We start from the raw sequence: 19743 nt of genomic DNA, 5'->3' as shown, positions 1-19743 counted from the left end.
CCCCCCGTACCCCCGCCATTTGCCATCCTCTTACAGGGCTCTGGGGCACTGTCCTTCAGAGACATGCTCATTAACCAGGTCCCAGAAGGAAAGTCCAGCCCTGCCTTCCCCCCACCATGGGCTGTGGCCAACTCACATGTGACAAACACCCTCTTGCAGAAGGTTTTTTTCTCCTGAAGTTCGTGGCATTGGGACAGCTTCTCCTGGGGACAGGAGAACCCGCTGGAGGTCTCACTGGCATCCAGCGTGTGGTAGGAGACGAGGCCGTTGCACTTCTGCTCCTGGCACAGCTCCGCCCACCGAGCTGGGCCCCTGCTCACATGGCTGTCACACAGGGCTGCCCACTGGGTGGCCTGGCGCACCTCCACAGTGCCCTTACACACACTGCCACCCCCTACCAGGCGGCTCTGGACCTTGGGCTGGAAATCTGGGGAGTGAAGACCATGAGAGGTGAGGTGGCAGGCTTGGCACCAGCCCACGTGCCTGGCCCCTGGAGCCGGTGCCACCGGCAAAGCTGGGGCCCTGGCAGCGAGGAGGCTCTGTGAGGACTCAGGGGCAGATGCCTTCCTTTCGACCTTCCTTCCTCCTGGCATTCTTTCCAGCACTTGCCCTGACCAAACTCTCCCTGGGGCCTCTGGATGCCAGTGTCTGTCCTGAGATGCAGCGCAGGGACAGAGGGCTTTTCAGAAGGGGGAAACTGAGGCACAGGCATGGGGAGCTGAGACCCAGCTCTAAGTCCTCATGCTTCGCAGGGGGCAGAACCCAGGAGTCCTGCTGCCAGGCCCTGGGCCCTGAGGGCTGGACTGTCAGGGACTCGGGGCTGGCTGGAGACTCATTCATTTCTGCTCGGCAGGGTGGAGATGGGAGCCCTTGGCGGAGGCCCACTCGGCTCAGTTTAGAGTGAGTTGTGATCTCACCAGCTTTGGGCCAGTTTCCATGGTAACATCCATCTTCAAAGTCCTAGTAAATCTTCTGTTTAGAAGAAATTTCAAAGGCAAGGCCCCTGGGTATGGTTTTGCAGCTTGTAGTCTGCATTATGAGGGCTTCTAGCTGAGGATGAGGGGCTGGGGGCCAGGCCATGTCCCTTCCTCAGACCAAGAGACCCTTGGAGGGGATTTCTGCCTGGAGGGGACAGCCTTTTACTAGTTTGTACCAGGTACCCCGGGGGGTGGGGGCAGCCCTGCTTACAGGGGAACCCAGGGGTCCAGAGCCATGCCTTCTATCGTTGTACGGGAATCTCTGGGACCCTGCCGAAACCCAGAGTTAAGAGGTCCAGCCAAGGCGAGACTCTGCATTGCACCAGATCCTGGGTGGTGCTGGCACTGCCACAGGAGGACCGAGCTTCGAATAGCCAAGGCACAGCAGTTGACTGGATTGGCCCTGCCTGAGGAGAAACCCCATCTAATGTTCTGTGATGTCGGGCAAGAAACTGAGCCTGTCTGAGTCTCAGCTTCCTCATCTGTGAAATGGGAATAGTAATAGCTTCTGCCTCCTACAGTGGTGGTGAAAACTCAAGACTGCCGGTGGCGGTCCTGGAACCAGGTAGATGAGCGGCTTCACATCTGGGCCCACGGCCTCCCCGCCTGCTGCGATGGCTCTGCCTTACTTTGAACTATGGTCTCTTTGGTTTTGTCTACTGATCCTGGTTTGGCCCCTTAGAGTCCCATAGACTCAGCCTCCCTGGTTCTTGCCTCAACCACATTACCACCACCACCTCTGTCTTTTGTCAGAGGTGACCCAGGGACCCGGGCAGAGAGCCCTCTTGGGGGCTTGCTCTAGCCCCAGGCCTCAGGGACCCCCCAGCCAGCCCTCATGATCCTGCAACATCATCCCTGGGGACTTTCACATTCCCCTCCTGCAAGGCCCACCCATCAGGTGCTCCCTGCAGGACTTCCTCCCCTTTGCTCTGCCAAACCCACCAGGGCCCTGCCTCCTCCTGGAAGCCCTGCCGAAGCTACTTCCCCAGGGGGCAGCCATGGTCACGGAGTCCTGTCCCCCTTCCCGCTCCCTGTCCTTGCCCGAGTCTCAGGCTCAGTGTGCCCATATCCTCTGGTGTCTCTGTACCCTGGGCTGCACAGGGCTTTCTGGAGCTTGCCCGGCCATCTGCCCATGGCCACTTCCGGACCACAGGAGGCCTGTGGGCTTGGCTGGGCTCACTCACCTGAGCAGACCAGGCTGAGAGCCTGGCCGCCCTCCTGGGCCAGGGTTTTCCTGAAGCACTGGTGCAGGGAGGCGCAGCTGGAGTTCTGGATTTGCCATCGAATCGGCAAGAGCCTGCGTGCCCAGCGCTCTCCTGGGTCTTGGGGTTCTACTGCCTTGGCCTCGGGAGGCTGCTTCAAGGAGCCACACTGGAGGGCACCGCAGAGGAGGTCTCCCAGGCCCTGGAGCCCGTGGTGGTTCTCGTAGCTGATGGTGCCCCCCAGGCTGCCGCTGTAGAACTCCACCACGCCGGCACACCGCAGGCCCCGGGGACCCGCCACCAGCTGCAGCCTGGGGGGTGCTGAGAGAGGGGGCGCAGGAGAAGGGAGCCGTCCTGAGCGCTGTGCCCGCTGAAACACAGCCCGCTGCTGGACCCCAGCAGATAATCCCTAGCAGGCACGGGAGGTGGTGCCTCCCAGACACTGCACAGGGCAGCTTATCCTGGACTTCCTCCCAAATCCCTAGGTGACGGGGCCTCCTGGGTTCTTCTCTGCTATGTCTGCGCCCTCCAGGAGGCCTCCCGACCGCTTACCTGTGGGCTCTGGAGTCATGGTGGTTGGGGGGCTTGTGGGTGGAGGTGTCGTCGTCTGGGGCTCTGTAATGAGACACTCTGGTGAGAGAGGGAGGGGTGGGTGGAGGAGGGAAGGATNGAAGAAATCAAGATTTGCATGTTTCTGTGGTGGAATTGTGTGTAAAACCACTGAAATAACTTCTGGTGAGAGAGGGAGGGGTGGGTGGAGGAGGGAAGGATGGGGTGTGGGGAGGGCTGGGGGCAGCCTGCAGTGTGAGGAAGATCCGGAGCTTGTGACATAAGTGCCCAATAAGCCCACCTGACCCTCACCTTCGCTAGGTGGCAGTCCTCCACTCTACAGATGGGAAGGTGGAGGTTAGGAATGAGGCTGTCAGCGGTTGGCAGGAACAGGGCCTGTGTCTTCATCCCCCAAGTGCCAACAGCAGTATAAATGACTGGGGGGCGGTTATCAACTGGGGACCCCTTTCTCTTCCACCTGCTTGCCTACGTCCAGAGCACAGACCCGGGGAGGCGCCCGGCCCAAGGGTGTCCGTGCGGCTGGCCAGTACCCACCTAAGCAGACGAGGCTCAGCGGGTGGCACTTGTATGGTGAGTCTGTGCTGCAGTTGGAGAAGGACACCCGGGGTCCATGGCAGATGATCTGGTTCTGGGGTGTGTTGAAGCGAGAGTAGGTGGTCAGGCCCAAGGAGTCCCCGCAGCGCAGCTTCCGGCAGAATCTGGCGGCCTGCTGAGAGACCTCCCAGTGGCGCGGCGCCCCCTTCCAGCTGTCACTGCACACCGAGTGCCACAGGTCCCTGGTGTGACTCAAGACCTGCAGCTGGCCCTGGCACCTGGAGTGGGAGCCGGTTAGCCTCACCTGGAGATCTGGGGTCAAGAAGTGGTGGCAGGGGTCAGTGGGGTGAAGAGGAAGGGCCCTCCCCTGGAGCCCTTACTGTCCCCTTCCCCTTTGGGCCCCTTGCCAGCCGGGTTCCCGCCTCCCCCACTGCCTGTTCCTTCTGAGCTTCGTCCCTTCTGGGGCACTCCAGGAACTTTCTAGAAACCCAGGCTGGGCCACCCAGGAGGCCCTGAAGCTAGGGTTCCAAACTTGGAGCAGTGGGTAAGATATTCTAGGTACCGACTGTCCAGTGCAGTCACCCATTCCTAGAGATTCTGTGTCCATAGGTCTGAGATGGGGTCTGCCATCTTTTTTTTTTTCACTTTTAAAATCCGTTTTATTGAGGTACAATTTACGTACAGTGAAATGCACTCATTTTAAGAGTACTGTTGAAGCAATTTGACAAACGTATACAAGCATGTAACCACCACCACCTAGATATGGGACACGCCCATCACCCGGAAAGTTCCTGCATGTCTCTTGACAGTTAATTTCCCTGAATGTAGCCGTAGGCAACCACTGATCTGTTTTCTGTCATGAGAGATTAGTTTTGCCTGTTCTGCAATGTCATCTGAATAGGATCACAGAGCAAGGGTTTTATTTTCTTTTTGGTTTTTTCTTCTTTCCCTCCTCGTTTATTCATGTATTTGAGGTTTATGCATGTTGCTGTATGTATCAGTAATTCGTCCCATTTATTGCTGAATGATATTTCATTGTGTGGATTTGCCACTCTTGATTTTTTATGCACCATTTGGGTTGCTCCTGGGTTTTTCCTCCTATGAATCAAGCTCTGTGAACATTCTTGCTCAGGTCTTTGTGTGGGCAAATTTCCATTTCTCTTGGGTAAATACCCCGAGTGGAATTGCTGGGACATAAGTAGGTACGTGGCTTTTGTGATTTTATAATGCTTCATGAGCGGGAGGAAAAATATAGACACCCGTAAGCACAGATTGGTTTGGTGGGGGATTGGTCCTGGGACCTCCTATAGATACCAAAATCCATGGATACTCAAGTTCCTTACATAACATGGCAAAGGGGGGCTGAGGATTTAGCTTAGTGAGAGGTGGGGTCTGCATAGCATGTGCAAGGCCCTGGGCTCCATCTCCAGCAGCGGAAAAATAAATAAAAAAATATGCATTCAGCCTACATGCGTCCTCTCATGTACTTTGGTCATCCCTAGATTATATACAATCCTGATACAATGCAAATGCCATGTCATTTTCATAACAAGCAAAAAATTAGTGCATTTCAGTAGAGACACAGCCATCCTAGACCTGGCTACGTTTTTTTTATCCGCCGTTGATTGAGTCCACAGACACGGAGGGCTCACTGTATATATATTTGTGTATGTACCAAGAGCTTAGAGAAGAATATACAAAAAAGAAATAAGCGTGCTGTTGCCTGGGGTACTGGGTGAGGAGGGGCTGGACAGAGGAGGACAGTGATGGAAGTGAGACTCTCCACTGCAGATCTTTTTATAAAGAATTGCCAGGCAATTTAATGAATTGCTTATTCAAGAAAGAAACAATTCAATGTAAAAGGCTCTTCTGGGGGATTCTGAGGCAGAAGGTTTTCCTGGTGGGGAACGTAGATGAGGACACTTGGGGCCTGGGCGCAAGGCTGGGGGCTTCCCAAGGTCACCTGGCTACTTGGATGCAAAGCAGGTTGATGCAACACCTGGCTGAGGTAGGACACTTTGCAGACCCTGCGCCCAGCTGGCTGACTCCTCGAATCTTCCCCCGGGGAGGGACTTTCTCCCCATCTCACAGGTGGGGAGCTGGAGCTCAGGGCTGGGTTGTCAGTGTGGGGTCCAGGTCCCAGCCCAGGACCCGCCAAGTCCCTGTGACTCCTTCGGATGGCACAGTGACTTCACAAGACTTGTGGCCTCGTTTCTCCCAGCCGGTGTGAAAAACAGGGCGTGGTGAAATGTGGGGGAACTGCTAAGTTCACAAATATGTATCATGTTTCTTCGCTGTGGTGGGGTTCGCTCTGGTGCAGGTGACAACTTCTTAATTGGCAGGTCCCCCACAGCCTGGTGGATTCGCACCCCAGCCCCTGAGGAGCCCCAGGCCGCCCTTCACCCGGCTCTTCCTTACCTGGGTCCTCCAGGCTGAACCAACCGAGGCAGGAAGTGACTGCAGAAAGGAGAGAGGAAGGTCAGGAAGTGAGGGCTCCGCCCTCTCCCTCGCCCTCTCCCACGCACACCCACCCTCTGCTGAGCAATGGCCCTGGCTGCCCCCAGGGACCACTCTCATGGGTTACAAGTCAGGGACTGTTATTCCACAGCTCAGAACCCCTAAGTGGTCATGAAATCAATTTAATGGATTGCAACCATTAATTGTCTTTCTTTTAAAAAAACTTAACTTTTTAAATGAGCACAAAGTGAAGCGGATTTTTCTTGAGTGCATGATTCTACGACCGTTAACGCCCAGGACCCGTATGACCTCCATCCACGTCAAGACAGATGCATACCAGTGCCAGCGCCCAAAGGGATCCCTCATGCTATATTTCTGTATGTAGTAAGGCAACCATTGCTTTTTTATTTTTATTTTTTCTTTCAAAAATGAAATGGAGAGCACACCTGTAATCCCAGTGGCTCGGGAGGCTGAGGCAGGAGGATCGCAATTCAAAGCCAGCCTCAGCAACTTAGCAAGGTTCTAAAGCAACTTAGCAAGACCTTGTCTCTAAATTATATATATATATATATTAAGGGGCTGGAGATGTGACTTAGTGTGTGAAGGGCCCCAGTATCAAAAAATAAATAAATAAATAAAAGAAGGGACTAGAGTAGAGAATGACAGAGTGCATCGGGAGGGTGGGCATCACTTCTTTTTATGGGTTGGGGGTGCAACGTAAAACTGTCCCCTGTGTAGCTTTCACTCCAAAAGTTGAGCCTCTCTAGTTTTAGAGAACTGAGCCATCAGTCCGAGGGAACCCAAGGCTATGCTTGCTACTTTCTAGACAGATGAGAACGGCGGCGAGTTATCTTTAACTGCTCCTAGATTCCAGAGGACAACAGGCTCAGATGGCAGGACTGGCCCAGGGCGGCACAGCACGTTGTCCCGTCTTCCCAGTGGCCATCTGGGGTTCTTACTCCCAGCAGCGCATGGCGTGGGGTGCTTGGTAGAGCAGCAGAGGCCAGCTTGCCTGTGGCTGTGGTGGGGGAGGAGGTATCATCTGGGTGGGGACAGGGTGGGACCGAGAGCTCCTGTGGCCTCAGAGACCCGTCTTATGGAGTGAAGCAGGTATTTCATTCCATCTGTCTGGCTCTTGGGGTTCCTTCTCTGTTGGAAGCTGGGGACAGCCCTGGATCTGGGAAGCTGCTTTATACATAGGAAACAGCTGTTTCAATGGCTCCGGAGAAATTATTGTTGGGTCTTAAAAAACTTAGGCCTGTCCTTGCCTGAGTGTTCTCAAGGGGCGGGGGTGGGGTGCGTCCTCCTCCCACACAAGGCGCCTGGCAGTGAGCTGTGGTGGCCCTGTGATAAGTTCCCTTTACTTCAAGAGACGCCATCACAATCATCTGGACACTGTGGGCCTTGGAAGGGATGCTGATTCTTACAATCAGGGAGCCTTGGGCCTGGCGCAGTGGCCAGAGCTTTGGCTTGAGTGGAAAGGGAGGGTCCAGCTGAGCATCCCATCTGATGGCAGTGGACCAGGCACCGGCTGGCATGTTGAGAGAGGCGGCAGGAGACCATTTGGCTCGCCTCCCCTCTCACCCCTGGCCTCTCGTTTCTACTTCCCCATGGTCAGTTGCCCCGTGGAAGCAGGGAGTCCAGTTCCTTTGGCTACAGCACGAGGGCTTAGGCAGCTGGAGGAGTGTCCGTGGGGAGAGATGTCTAGGTGTGCCCTTTGCTGCCGCATGACACAGGGGCTGGTTTTCAGGCACTCATGACTCCTTAGTGTTCTGGGCCTGAGCTGGCTCTGTCACTTCTTGCCTGTGGGCCCGGGGACCAAGTCTCATCGGCAGTGTGGCGTGAGCGTGGGACCACCAATCTAGGGACATTGAGAGGATGTCCAGGAGAAGCCCCGTGCCTCCCTGGCCCCGGCTCAGTGCTGAGAGCTAGGGCTGCTGGTCTGGAGAGCCTACCGGGCCTGGGGCAGGAGTGGCCAGCACGGCAGGCCTTCCCGAGTTGCTCTGGCAGGAGAAGCCCTGTCTGGGAAGCACAGGGGGCCAGAACTCAGAGCTCACAGTCAACTTTCATTATTAACCGCAGCTACCAATTATTGAGCACCTGCTGCACACCGGGAACTTGAGATGGTTCCTTACAGATATTATGGTGACTCTCCCACACAGCCCCATTATGGGATTTAAGTGTGTTTGTGCTATAAATGTTGGGAGAAGGCACGTGCCCAGCCAGTGTGACATGGCTAGCAAGTGGTAGGCCTTGGATTCAAACCATGATTCTGACTTCAAAATCGTGCCCTCAGCTCTCAGCCACCCAGCTGTTGTCTCCGAAGCATCACATTGGGAGGTGCAGAGATGGACACTACCTAGACCCCGACCCAGAGGGCTGGAGCCGCCAGACCCTGAAACCCCTGGAGGCAGAGAGTGGGCCTGGCCGTCCTGCAGATCCCACACACCACAGCACAGCTGCTGCTCAGAGCATGTTCTCAGGAAAGACTAGAAGTGCTGGTGAACCAAGTGGAATTGAAAAAGAAAGTGCTCTTGAGAAAAGTGGTCTGTGCATTCCAGGGCGTTGCCTCCCTCTGGGCACCTGCCTGGTCCTCTACCCATTGTCCACCACCATCACTATTACCAATCACCACCACCATCACCACCACCATCAGCAATGTCACCATTGTCACCACCATCACCATCACCATCGCTATCATCATCACCAAATTACCATGGTTGCCATCATCATCACCACCATCATCAACACCACCACAGTCATTGCCATGCCCACCATCATCACCATCACCAATATCACCATCACCATCACCACCACCATCAGCATTTTTACAGTTTTCACTCCCCTGGATATTTTTGTGCTTAACTCTCTCAATCCCCACCACAAGGCAGTAAAGTGGGTGTCATCATTTTTGGTCCTCATTTTGTAGATGAGGGAGGTTAAATAATTTGTCCAAGTTGCAAGTGGCAGAGGCTGTGCTTTGCCTGTTAGACCAAGCTATCTCCCCTCCCTTCCGAGGGAGGCCTGGGGTGCTCTGCTCAGTGTCCCCAATTCCTGCATGGTCCTGGCAGGCAACCCTGATGGAAGGGAATGAACTTATGGCTTTGTTCAGTTCATGCACGTGCCAGACTTAACCACGGACTTGCTGTGTGACATTGGCAGCCATTCAACCTCTCTGGACTCGGTTTCCTCATCTTAACGTGATGAAGTGCTATTCCATGACCCCTTACCTTCCTCTTGGTTAAAACTTCCGTGCTCTATAAGGTAGTTCCTAATGTATCTCAGGGCTGGGAGGAGGGGCAGAGGTGGGCAGAGAGATGCCGGCTGACTTGGAGTGCCTATTCTTTGCCTGTCCAGTGCTACTTTCCGGTTTTGACCGTCCACCACCTGTTTTCATTTTTCTAGCGATCCTCCCCGGTGTCTGACTAATACCCTCCTTCTTCTGAGCCCTGTGTTCCGGGTCTCCCCGACCCCTCAGGGCTGCAGTTCAGTCCTGCCACATTCTTTCTAGAGAGAACTCCTGCAGCCCGAGGCTCAGGGCTGCGCTCTGAGGCTCTCAGGCCTCCAGGGGCGGGGGATGGGAGCATCGCGCCATTTCCTTACCCACCGTCCACGACCGTCCTCGGAGCGGCGGGCTGGGCATGAGGATTCTTCAGAGGCGCTTTCCTTCCCCACCCACCTTCCCTCGAGCCCCCACGATCCAAGGCTTGGACTTGCTAAGCCCTAAAAGCCAGAGAGTCAGAGGGACTTCCCACTGTCCCCAGGCCCCAGTCTCACTGTCCCTGCATCTGTAGAAATTCGGTCACTTTGACCTGGCCTGCCCCGAGGTTTTGGTGAGGGTAGATGAATTCCTGAGGGCGGCATGGAGACATGTAGATCCTCTCCCCTTCCCCACTCAGAAGGATTCCCACTTTGGCCTTCAGTTCCGCATCCTGTGGAGGAGTGAACTCAGGGCCTCATGCATTTGAGCCAGTTTTATAAAAGATTCTCTTTTGTTTTGCTTTTAAACAAATCCTAAGATATTTTTGAAAAAGAGGGTGTCCTGGTTCTGGGCTGCTTCACCGGGAGCTCCGGGCAGCTGCCTTTTGATCTGGCAGCACCCGAGGGCACCCTTCTTTCTCTCTGCGTCTGGAGAGTTCTGGATTTAAGCACACAATGTCGTCTGCAGTGGAATATACGAATTTCCACACCAAGTGGGATGCAACGAGATGATCCGTAGCCTCCCATTGGATCGGGTCCGGCTCAACACCAAATGCATTTGTCAGAGACTGTCAGCGAGTCCCGGTTTTGGAATCGCAGATGGGTGTTGCTGGAGCGCCAGGCTGCATTCTGTCTTACAGACCATGAGGCTGCTCCTGTGCTCCTGAGGGGGTTCAGCAGAGACAGAATTTAGCCCAGGCCCGCTGATTGCAGATCCTGGGCCCCTGTCCCTGCCTCTGATCCACTCAGAGGTCCTGTGTGGTGTTTGTGGCTGGTACACACTGGGAAATGGAGACTGAGGGTGTGGGCAGCTTAGGATCTGGTGGGCAGCCAGGGAAGGGCTGGTACCTGATTGACAATGATCACAGTGGATTCGCTCCTACCTGGGGCAAACCCAGAGCAAAGAAGACCCTGACCCCATTTCTTCCTTAAAGCCTCATCGATGGGGACTGTCACCACTGTTACAGAGAAGGAAGCCAAGCAATTGCTTTTGTTTGCTTGGGAAGTCAGACGACCCTTTTCTTCATAGATGACAGCCCCCTCCAACAGCTGTACTGCTCTCACCAACCATGGCCAGCATCCAACTCGGTGCCTGGCTGGCTCTGGGGGAGGACGCAGGATCTCTCCCCTGGCACCCTCCGCGCTGGCTGACTTGGAGGCCAGGATCCCCACCTTGCTGATAGAGTATTAGTCCATCTTGAAATAGTAGCAGGGCTTCCGGGGAACCAAAGATCAGACATGACCAACATTTTGGGTCTTGCTGGAGCACCAGATGAAGGAGTTGGGATATGGTTGGGAGCCTTTTCAAATGCAAAACATTTGGAGCATCACCCAAGCCAGGAGAGCGAGGGGAATGGAGCCTGCCAGAAGAAACTGAGAGGGCAGATTGGAGTTTAATCTGGCTCACAGGGCCTGTGTCCACACACAGACAGCGGATGGTGGTCAGAATGGCCTCTGCTATTTAAGCAGCTATTTTTCTCTCTTCCCGGTGCCTGGTGGGTTTAACTGAATTGGCACGAGTTTCATGACAGATAGTGCATCTCTGCTGTCACAGGGACATGTCCTCCCTTTGGTTCAGAGCCTCACATACCCCAGTGCTGTTTCCCACACGGGAGCTCTTACACCCTGAGCCCCGTGGGGCAGGATCATGTTCAGACCCATTTTCAGAAGAGGAAACTGAGGTCCAGAGAGGACCTAAGAGATTGCCCAAGTCACATACCTAGCTGGTGGGAGGGTCAGAACTGAAGCCCCATCTCTGTGGCCTGTCAGGGCCCCGTTCAGGGGTCCAGTTGTGTGCAGGTTTTTTCTCACTGCACGGGTGGGAATGCGTTTGATTTTGGAGTGCCGCCCAGACCTTCTTGCTGATGTTCGGAGCACACAGAGCATGTGCGATTTACCTTCTGTCCTCGGAAAGCTTTGAATTCCCCAAGGCGTCTGGCCTGGGACTTGGGACGAGAACTTGAGGACCTGGAGAGGCCACCTCTGCTTCCCTGTGGTCCTCCAGTTCATGGGAGAAAAGGCCTCCACGGCGTGGGCCTGTGCGCCAAGGACCCCTCTGCTGGACGCTCTCCCTGGGCCCACATGGTGGGCTCACTCACTTCCTTCAGGACCTTTTCCGGAGGTCCCCTGCCTGCGCGGCCACAGGGGTCTTTGAGTTGTTATTAGGCCCCAGCCAACTGCTCAAATATTAGCTTCTGGCGAGACCCAGCGAGCCCTCCGTGTGTGCAGCCCACCCTCTCAGAGCGCCACGTCTCCCAGTCCTCCTTTATCAGTCTGTGCCCACACCGCGTGACCTGGCATCCAGACACTCCCTAGCTCACCTTGTCTCTTGTCCCTCTCCTTATCTCACCCGACCCTTCAGATCCACCAGGGCAGGGATCTTGTCTGTTTTGTTCACTGATCCCGGCACATAGTAGGTGCTCAATCAACTCTCCATAACATCATTATTACAATTATCCTTTGAGGTGGGCTCTACCACTGGCCTCTATAGAGGAGAAAGCTGAGACCCAGAGGTTTTTGTCACTTTGGGTGGCCCAGTAGAAATCAGATTAGATCTGCGTTGCTCCAGAGACCCCTCCCCAGGGCCGCACACAACAGTGCACATACACGTGCTCACACTTGAGAACCCTACACACACACAGAGCAGGTGTTCCATCAACTCTGTCAGGTGGAGCTGGATTCCCTCCCTGCAGGGAAACCCCTCTGAAGGGGTGAGGCCACACAGAGTGACCAGAAGGCCTCACTTGTTTTCAGGGGCCTCCATTCCCTGCAAGGGTGGGGAGCTCTGGGCCTGCCAAAGGCTGCCCCTTTGTACTCAGAGTCAAGGAGGGTCTCGGCTCTGCAGCCCGGGACAGTGGCTCTCCGCTCCCCTCAGGAGCCGGCTCCCCCGGTCTATCATGGACACCCTCCCTGTGTGTATCTCTCGGCCTGTCTTTCCCCGTGGCCTTCACCTCCGCCATCTCTGTCTGGGACCCTTTCCCTCTTTCTCTGTCTGGCTGTTTCTTTTCCTCCCCTCGCCTTAGATCTCAGGGAGATGTCATCCTCTCCCAGAGGTCCCCTGCCTGCGCGGCCACAGGGGTCTCTGAGTGAACATTGTTACTAGGCCCCAGCCAACTGTCTCCTGGGTTGCTCTCGACAGCGTTTCCAAAGGTGTTAAGTGTTTCAGACACTCATTTCCCCATGTCCCCTACAGGCCTCCTCTTTGCGCTGGGCGGATCCACCAGGCCGGAGACACTGGTCTCACCCTTGCCGTCTCCCTGATGCTTTGCCCAGAACTGGGCAGAAGATGCTCAGTAAATACTTATAACATGTAGAGATGAAGGAAGGAAGGAAGGAAGGAAGGAAGGAAGGAAGGAAGGAAGGAAGGAAGGAAGGAAGGAAGGAAGGAAGGAACAGCCTGTCCAAGAGGCCTGGGGGACAGGAGATCCTTGTAAAGGCCAGTGTCTGGCAAAACTCCCCCACGACCCGTCCTACCTGGTCTTGTTCTTGTTGACACTCTGTTGTTATGGTCACGCTTATTGAGCATGTACTACACTACATGCCAGGCGCGATACTAAAATTCAATGTGCACAAATTCATTTAATCCCATAAACCTCTGTGAGGTATATTATCATTTTCAATTTTCAGAGGAGGAAACTGGGGCTTATAGAACTAGTCCAAGGTCACCCTGCTGGCAAGTGGCAGAATTCAATTCAAACTGACTTCTGGAGTCCCATTGGCTGGGGCTGGCGGGTGGTGAGAGAGACCTGAGCCACCTCCCCAGCCCACCCCAGGCAGGTCGAGGCTAGAGGGGACAGCTGTGCAAAGTCCTGCCCTCCCCTTTCACCCCTGACAGGCTTTGGGCATCTCTAGGCCTCAGTGGCCCAAAAGTCCCCAGCCAGGAGGCTGCTGTTCCCAGGGCTCTGGCACCGATGCGCCTCTTCTTGGAATGGCTCCAGGTACCTGCGGTCTTGGCCCCCAGCCCCAGTGCTGGCCCGTGGGACCCCCACCCTGGTTGGCTGCTTCTCTGCTGGTCGAGGCCGGGCTCTACGGCCATTCTCTACCCCTGGAGCGGTTCCGGGGCCTTCGCTCTCGGCTACGGGTGCAGAGAGCGGCTCTGTGAGGCAGGAGGGTGCTGCTGGGCTCGGCTGCCCACTTGCTGCCCCTCCCTGGACTGTCCTTGGCTTTTCTGGGCCTGTTTTCCTCTCTGTAAAATGGGGCCAATGAGTCCGCCTGCTTCCTACTTCCCAGACTGGGTTCCAGAAGCCCATGGCTTTAAAAATACTTTTGATCCCAACAAAGGTGGTGCTAATTATCATTATCATTATTGTTATGATCTTGAGGTACTGGGGACTGAACCCCGGGGAAACTTTACCACTGAGCTACGCCCCCAGCCCTTTTTATTTTTATTTTTTTGAGACAGGGTTTCGCTAAGTTGCCCAGGCTGACCTTGAACTTGCCATCCTCCTGCCTCAGCCTGAGTTGCTGGATTACCGGTATCTGCCACCGCGCCTGGCAAAGGGAGGGAGCACTCATTACCCACCAGTTCACACAAACATGTCCCCAGGAGCCACATGCCCCTGAGGGTCTCCAGACTGGGTGAAGGCGCTGCTTCCAAATCTTCCCGACTCTGGGTTGCATGGACCCAGGGGACCTGCCAGTCCCGCCAGCAGCCTCACCCCACAATGGTGCTCAGGTGGGAAGGACCATGGAGCAGGACCCACTCTGGACCAGCAGGGAGTCTGTGGGGGATGAGCCACAGGGGAGGGGGAGCTGAGAGGTATAGCATCTGCTCCTAGGAGCCTCGGGGACCCAGAGGGCCGCAGCAGCTCCTTGGCAGGGTGCTGGAAGCCAGCTGCAATCTGGGGCAGAGACACACCCTGACAGCGGTACAGAGGCATTGTATAACTGGCTGTTATGCACACGACCGCCATGTGAGTGTGTGTGCACAGGAGCCGTGTCACAGCACACTCACAGGGAACCTAAGCCACGCAATGCCCATGAAAGTGCACCCAGAGTGCTCACACTCAAGCACACAGCACGCACATACGAACTCACACTCAGACACGCATGCTGAGTTCCCAGCACACCCGCACTCCCACACTCACACCTCACCACCTGAGGCTCTGCCGGGCAGGTGAGGCCCAGCCTGTCCCCTCTGCAGTGGGAAGCCCCCTGCCACCTCCTGTTCGGTGCTGGAGTCCAGCACCCCTCGCCCTGCCACACCTTCCAAAGCCCCCCGGAAGCTCCCGGGCCTCATCCAGCTGACAGCCTGCTGCCCACCTTCTCTAAATGGGAGCTGGAGACCTGCCGAGGCTGGGGGACTCTCTGAGGCTACCCATGGTCAGGCTTAGAACTCAGGGCTTCTGCCTCCCAGGCCACATCGCCCACTGCCCCCCACTTGTCCAGGAGCCTCCTGACTGGCCAGCAGAAGGACCCTGGGCCTGCGGTAGATCTGGTAGCTGGGGCCTTCTTTGAGGCCCACCTACAGCTGCATGCTGTAGGGACCACGAACAGTGAACTGCGTCCCTGACATCTGCTCAGCTGGGTCCCCGGAGGGAGTCCTGCTTTCCCTGGCTCACTCTGGCCCAGAGAGTTGGCAAGTTTCTCCTGGGACCAAGCACAGGCTGGGTCCTCACGGGCTACCCTGCAGAGGGCCGCCACGCAGGACGGGGCTGGACAGTTGACTTCTGGGCTGAGTCTGATTTGAGCACAAATGTGCTTGGCGGGGTTCAGGGGGGTCCTGGACAGCACAGAAGCGGGCTTGGGGCACTGACGGTGCCAATAGCAGAGCCCAGAGCCGAGCCGGCGCTGGGGAAGCAGACGGGGACCCTGGTGGCCCCAAACTTCCCGACACATCCGAGAGGTAAGCAGCAGGCCTCAGAGGCAGACCTGGGAAGAAATGACCGACTGCCCTGCACAGCAGCGAGCCCAGACGTCCCTACAGAGCTCGGCAAGGTACTCACCCAGAGTCCCCAGCAGGTACGCAGCGGCCAGCAGCAGATGCTGGGACCCCATGGGCGCAGCCTCCTCAGCCTCGGCAAGCCGGCACCCGTGGGTGAGGGTGTCTGGCCCGGTGTCTGGCTCTCAGGGAGGGAGGGGGCCGGGCGGGGCGGGCAGAGCAGGGGTGGGAGGGGGCGGCGGCAGGCAGTGGGGCCTGCGTCACCCGTGTTTGAAGTTGAACTGTCAACTTCCTCCTGGCAAAACCACCCACCCCAGATTGAATGGAGGCCCTGGCCTCTGCCAGTTTCCTGCCTGAGGTGCCAGGACTGGGGTGGTGCCCCCGATGATGCCCGCACCTGGACGGGGCAGGCATCCTGGTGGGACAGGGCTGTGGGGTGGGGCCCTGAGTCGGAGGCCGCCTGGCTGTAGGTGGGCGCAGAGGAGTGGACGTGGCAGGAGAGGCACCAAGGCCGGGCTCCCACTAGGGGATCTCTGAGTGGGGCTGGGGGGCGCGAGGTGGGAAGTCAGGAACGTGACCTCGGTTCCTGCTGCAGGCTCAGCGGTGAGAACCAAAATGGAAGAAGCCCCACTTCATCCCTTGATGAGGGATGAAGCTGGAATCTAAGGGAATCCGTGTGATCTCCATGTTGGTGCGCGCGTGCGCATGCATGTGTGTGTGTGTGTGTGTGTGTGTGTGTGTAACCTCTGTGTGGAGGCTGATCTTGGAGGGACCGGAATCAACCTCAGGTCTGCTGAAGAAGCAGGGTCTCTAGGATTCTGCAGAGCAGATGGGGACCTGGAGCAGGACAAGGGCTCCTGTCCCCAGGCCAGGCTGGGTCCAGTTCCTCTCTCACGTGCTTCAGGCTCCAGGATGAGTGGGCCAGGTGCCTGAATCTGGCTGTCCCAGAGCAGTTCAAGGACATGACGGCTGGTGCCTGTCCTCTCGGCCCCTCCCTGTGCACTGTCCCCCTCTCCACCCCCAGCAGCTGGGCCTCCCCTTCCTGGCATACCCACTAGGCTCCCCAGCCTCAGCCCTTCTCAGTTTCCATTAATCGAGGCCTGAGGGTTTCAGGTGCCGCAACCTGTTTAGCAGAAGGAAAAATCAAGGAAAGGGGAGGCTGTGGGAGCCGATATTGGGGGCCACACCCACCACCTGGTGGAGGTCTGGGAGGTGCCTCCGCCCTTCCCCAGAGGTGGCACTGCCTTGGCCCAGCTCTGACTGGCCAGGCCTGGCCTGGCTCCCTGCCTCACATGCATCCTTCCTGGCCCTGCGAATCGGCAATCCCAGTCCAATCCTTGCTCCAGGCTCAGCTTCAGGAAGGCAGAAATGAGAGTCGCACCCTCCACCTGCTTACACTCCAAAGACCCCTTGGGTTATTTCGCTCTTCAGGACTTAGTGTTTATCGGGCCCACAGATGTGTGTATGAAGGGGCCCCTCAGAGGCCCTGTTCCAAGCTCCCTTTACCTAATCAAACCAGAGAGGGAGAAAATGGTTTTACTGAGCACCTATCTTGAGCCAGGCAGTACCTTTCATCTTCCCAACCATCATGGAAAGTTGGCTCAGCTTCTCATTTCACAGATGAGAAAACTGAGGATCAGAAAGCCCCGTCCGTGTCCCCAGGAGGTCTAAACTGAGATTTGAATCCCCCTTATTTTTGTCCCGCATTACCTTCCTCACGGTCACTGGCTCTGCACCCTTACTAAAACCAAAGAGGCTTTTTGTTGAGTTTTGGAGTCTTCATCATCTGGGCAAGGTTACGGCTTCTGCTCTTATTTTTGTTTGGTACTTTGTGTTTGAGAAACTGAAAGTAGCGCAAGGCCTCTGCTTGCTGCCTTGGGGTCGGGGGACCTGGGGACCCTGGGACCCCAGCGGAGGGGCGAGCTCCACCCCAGGCCTCAGCCCCCGCTGTCCCTGTCGCCCACCGCACCCATTACCTCCGCGGGGCGCGCGCCCCTCCCACCCCTCCGGGGCCCCCTGTCCTGGCCCTGTCCCCGCTCAGACCCCAGATCCCTGGCGGGAGTTTCCGGTCCTCATCACCGCACTTTCCATGACACGAGAGGAAGTCAGCTGAGCCCGTGGGTTTTCCAAGCAGCCGCCGGGTGCGTGCCCAAGGTGGGGGAGGGGCTGGCGAGCCCCCGCGGCCAGGCTGGGCGACAGAACCTCCGCGGCCTCCGCGGGGACAGACACCTGCCAGTGCTGCCCTGGGCCACACCAGGTAACCTGGGGAGGGTGTACGGTGCCTGTCAGCCGGTCAGCCAGCCCATCAGTCCCCTGTCCCTCTGGACTGGTCACCTCCCTCTTGGGCCAAAGGGGCCACCAGGACCGGGAGTGGGGAGGAGCTGAGAGTGGAAGGGAGGGGCGGTGGGAGGAGAGACGTGACTGTGCGTAGTAGGACCTCAGTGTTTGTTGGGTGAATGAATGAAGGTTCTCCCTGATGACAGGGTGGTGTGGTGATCGGAGGAGATGGGCAGGATGAGGCCCCTCCTGTGTATGTTTGTTGAGTGACTCTGTAGCCTGAATCCCTGAAGCCTTCAAGTAGAACCAAGTAGGCAGCCTTGGGGAGGGCCGTGAGCAGCCAGCGGAGCTGGTTTTCCAGGATCCTCTGACATCCCAGCCCAGAAGTGCATGGACTCCCCCACCTCTCTTGCAGCCCACGGCAGATCACTGTGGGGTGGGCATGTGTGTGGTGGAGGGGCGCTGGCCCAGGGCACCTGCATGGGAGTGCCATCTTGGCTGCATGACCCTGGCAAGTCCACGTCCCACTGTGGGCCTCAGCGGGCTCCTCTGTGACAGGAGCTCCCTTGTTCCAGGAAAGTGGTGGGGGTGGGGCGGGGGTCTCTCTGCTCTGGGAGCTGCAGGGTCTGGTTTTGGCTTGTGTGAGAAAGTGTCTTCCCAGTCTTTTGGAAAAGGACAGAGGATTCCAGGTCGCCGGGATGGGCCGAGGTGGTCTGGGAGGTGTCTCAGTGTGTGCACTCCTCCTGAACGCCCGTGGGGGCTTCCCATTGTCCCCCTATTTTCCCAGCCTGGTTTGGACAGTTCGGCCTCCAATGGCTGTGGTGAAGCCTCCGTTCCTCTTCCGCGTAATGTGATTGAAGTTGAAGAGCGGAGCCAAGGGCACCATGCCATCCTGACTCAGAGGGCTCTAGAACCCATGTTGCTGGCGTATGATGGGTTTCAAGGCGGGTGGTGTGGGACTTGGGGATCTGGAGGCCGACTTTACCATATAATGAGGTGAGTGACCTTGGGCAAGTCACTTCCCCTTTCTGAGACTCATCCTCTTCCTGCTTCACAGGGCTTCTGGAAGTTTCTGTGAGAGAGACATGAAGGCCTTGCAAACCCTAGTGTGCCCCTAGAGTCCCCAGGTCCACCCCAGCCTCCTGGGCCCTACTCAGGTTTCCTCACTGAAGCCCTGTGCATGGGCCCCTGAGTGAACTGATGGTCCCCTTCCTCTCCCACCGTCACCACAGGTTTACAGCATCACACTTCCTGCGGCCCGTGGTCCCTACAACCTGGCGTTCATGTTTCTCTACCACTGCTCTTGTGAGTTTGGACTTGTTCAACCGCAGGGTGTACATGTTGCTTAAGAAAATAAGGCCCCTTAGTAGTATAAGACAGGTGTTAACCAAGCCCATTTTTCAGACGAAATAATAGGACCAGAGAATCAGAGAGGTTAGGTGAATTCCCCAAGGCACACAGCTAACCAACAGTGAGGCTGGACTGCAGCAAACCTTTCTCTCTGTCTCTCGTCTCAGGCTGGTGCTTCCCCTGGCCTTTAAGAAGTTTTTCTGTGTTACAGTAGAGATCTTGGGGGGCCAGGAGGCTGGTAGACCCGGCTGTGTGTCCTGGGTTGGGGTGTCTCGGGTCCTGGTTATGAAACAGGTGAAACAGGGCCTGACTTGAAGGGCTGTTGTGGGCCTGGCTGAGGTGTCCATGGAAACACACCAAGTGGCCATCCAAATGGTCCGGGTTCAGAGCAGGGGACCCTCCTGGCCCCTCAGAGTAGCATGCAACGTGTCTAAAGCCCCCGATGCAGGACTTCCAAAGATATAGGCAACTGGGACACAGGGTGAGAAGGGCCGGGCCTGGGCCAGCTGGGGAGGAGGTGCGCCCATTGCGGCCTCTGGGAAAGTCAGGGAGGACTTCCCCAGCGGGCGGCGTCCAGACAGAGACTGCAAGGAGCAGGCATTTTCCGATTTGGTGCTGGAATGAGTTTTCTAGGCCAAGGGAAGGTAACGCAAAGGCTCCTGGGTGCTGTCAGGAGGGAGGTGCTGCTACAGGAGAGAGGCCACGGTCCTCACACCAGCACTCGGTCCTACTCTGCCCGCTGGCCCTGTGCCTGTGGTCACACCTCCCTGGGCCTCAATCTGTCTGCTCCAGATGG

The 19743-nt window shown here is 56.7% G+C and overlaps 1 protein-coding gene across 1 annotated transcript in view; it reads right to left on the bottom strand.

Annotated features, from left to right (window-relative positions):
• Window positions 1–15516, bottom strand: part of Cd5 (CD5 molecule) — a 34445-nt gene extending 18929 nt beyond the window's left edge. Inside the window, exons 1-6 of the mRNA XM_015478031.2 lie at window positions 15385–15516; window positions 5702–5740; window positions 3284–3595; window positions 2732–2794; window positions 2162–2500; window positions 137–427 (exon numbers count right to left, since the gene is read on the bottom strand). Of these exons, the coding sequence (XP_015333517.2) occupies window positions 137–427; window positions 2162–2500; window positions 2732–2794; window positions 3284–3595; window positions 5702–5740; window positions 15385–15436 (1096 nt within the window). The 5' untranslated portion in view covers window positions 15437–15516. The remainder of the gene's footprint in view (window positions 1–136; window positions 428–2161; window positions 2501–2731; window positions 2795–3283; window positions 3596–5701; window positions 5741–15384) is intronic.
• Between the last annotated feature and the right edge of the window lie 4227 nt (window positions 15517–19743).

Source organism: Marmota marmota, unplaced genomic scaffold, assembly GCF_001458135.2.
Source record: "Marmota marmota marmota unplaced genomic scaffold, marMar, whole genome shotgun sequence".
In the NCBI taxonomy this organism is placed as follows: Eukaryota; Metazoa; Chordata; class Mammalia; order Rodentia; family Sciuridae; genus Marmota; species Marmota marmota.
This window is presented reverse-complemented; position numbering and strand designations above follow the sequence as displayed.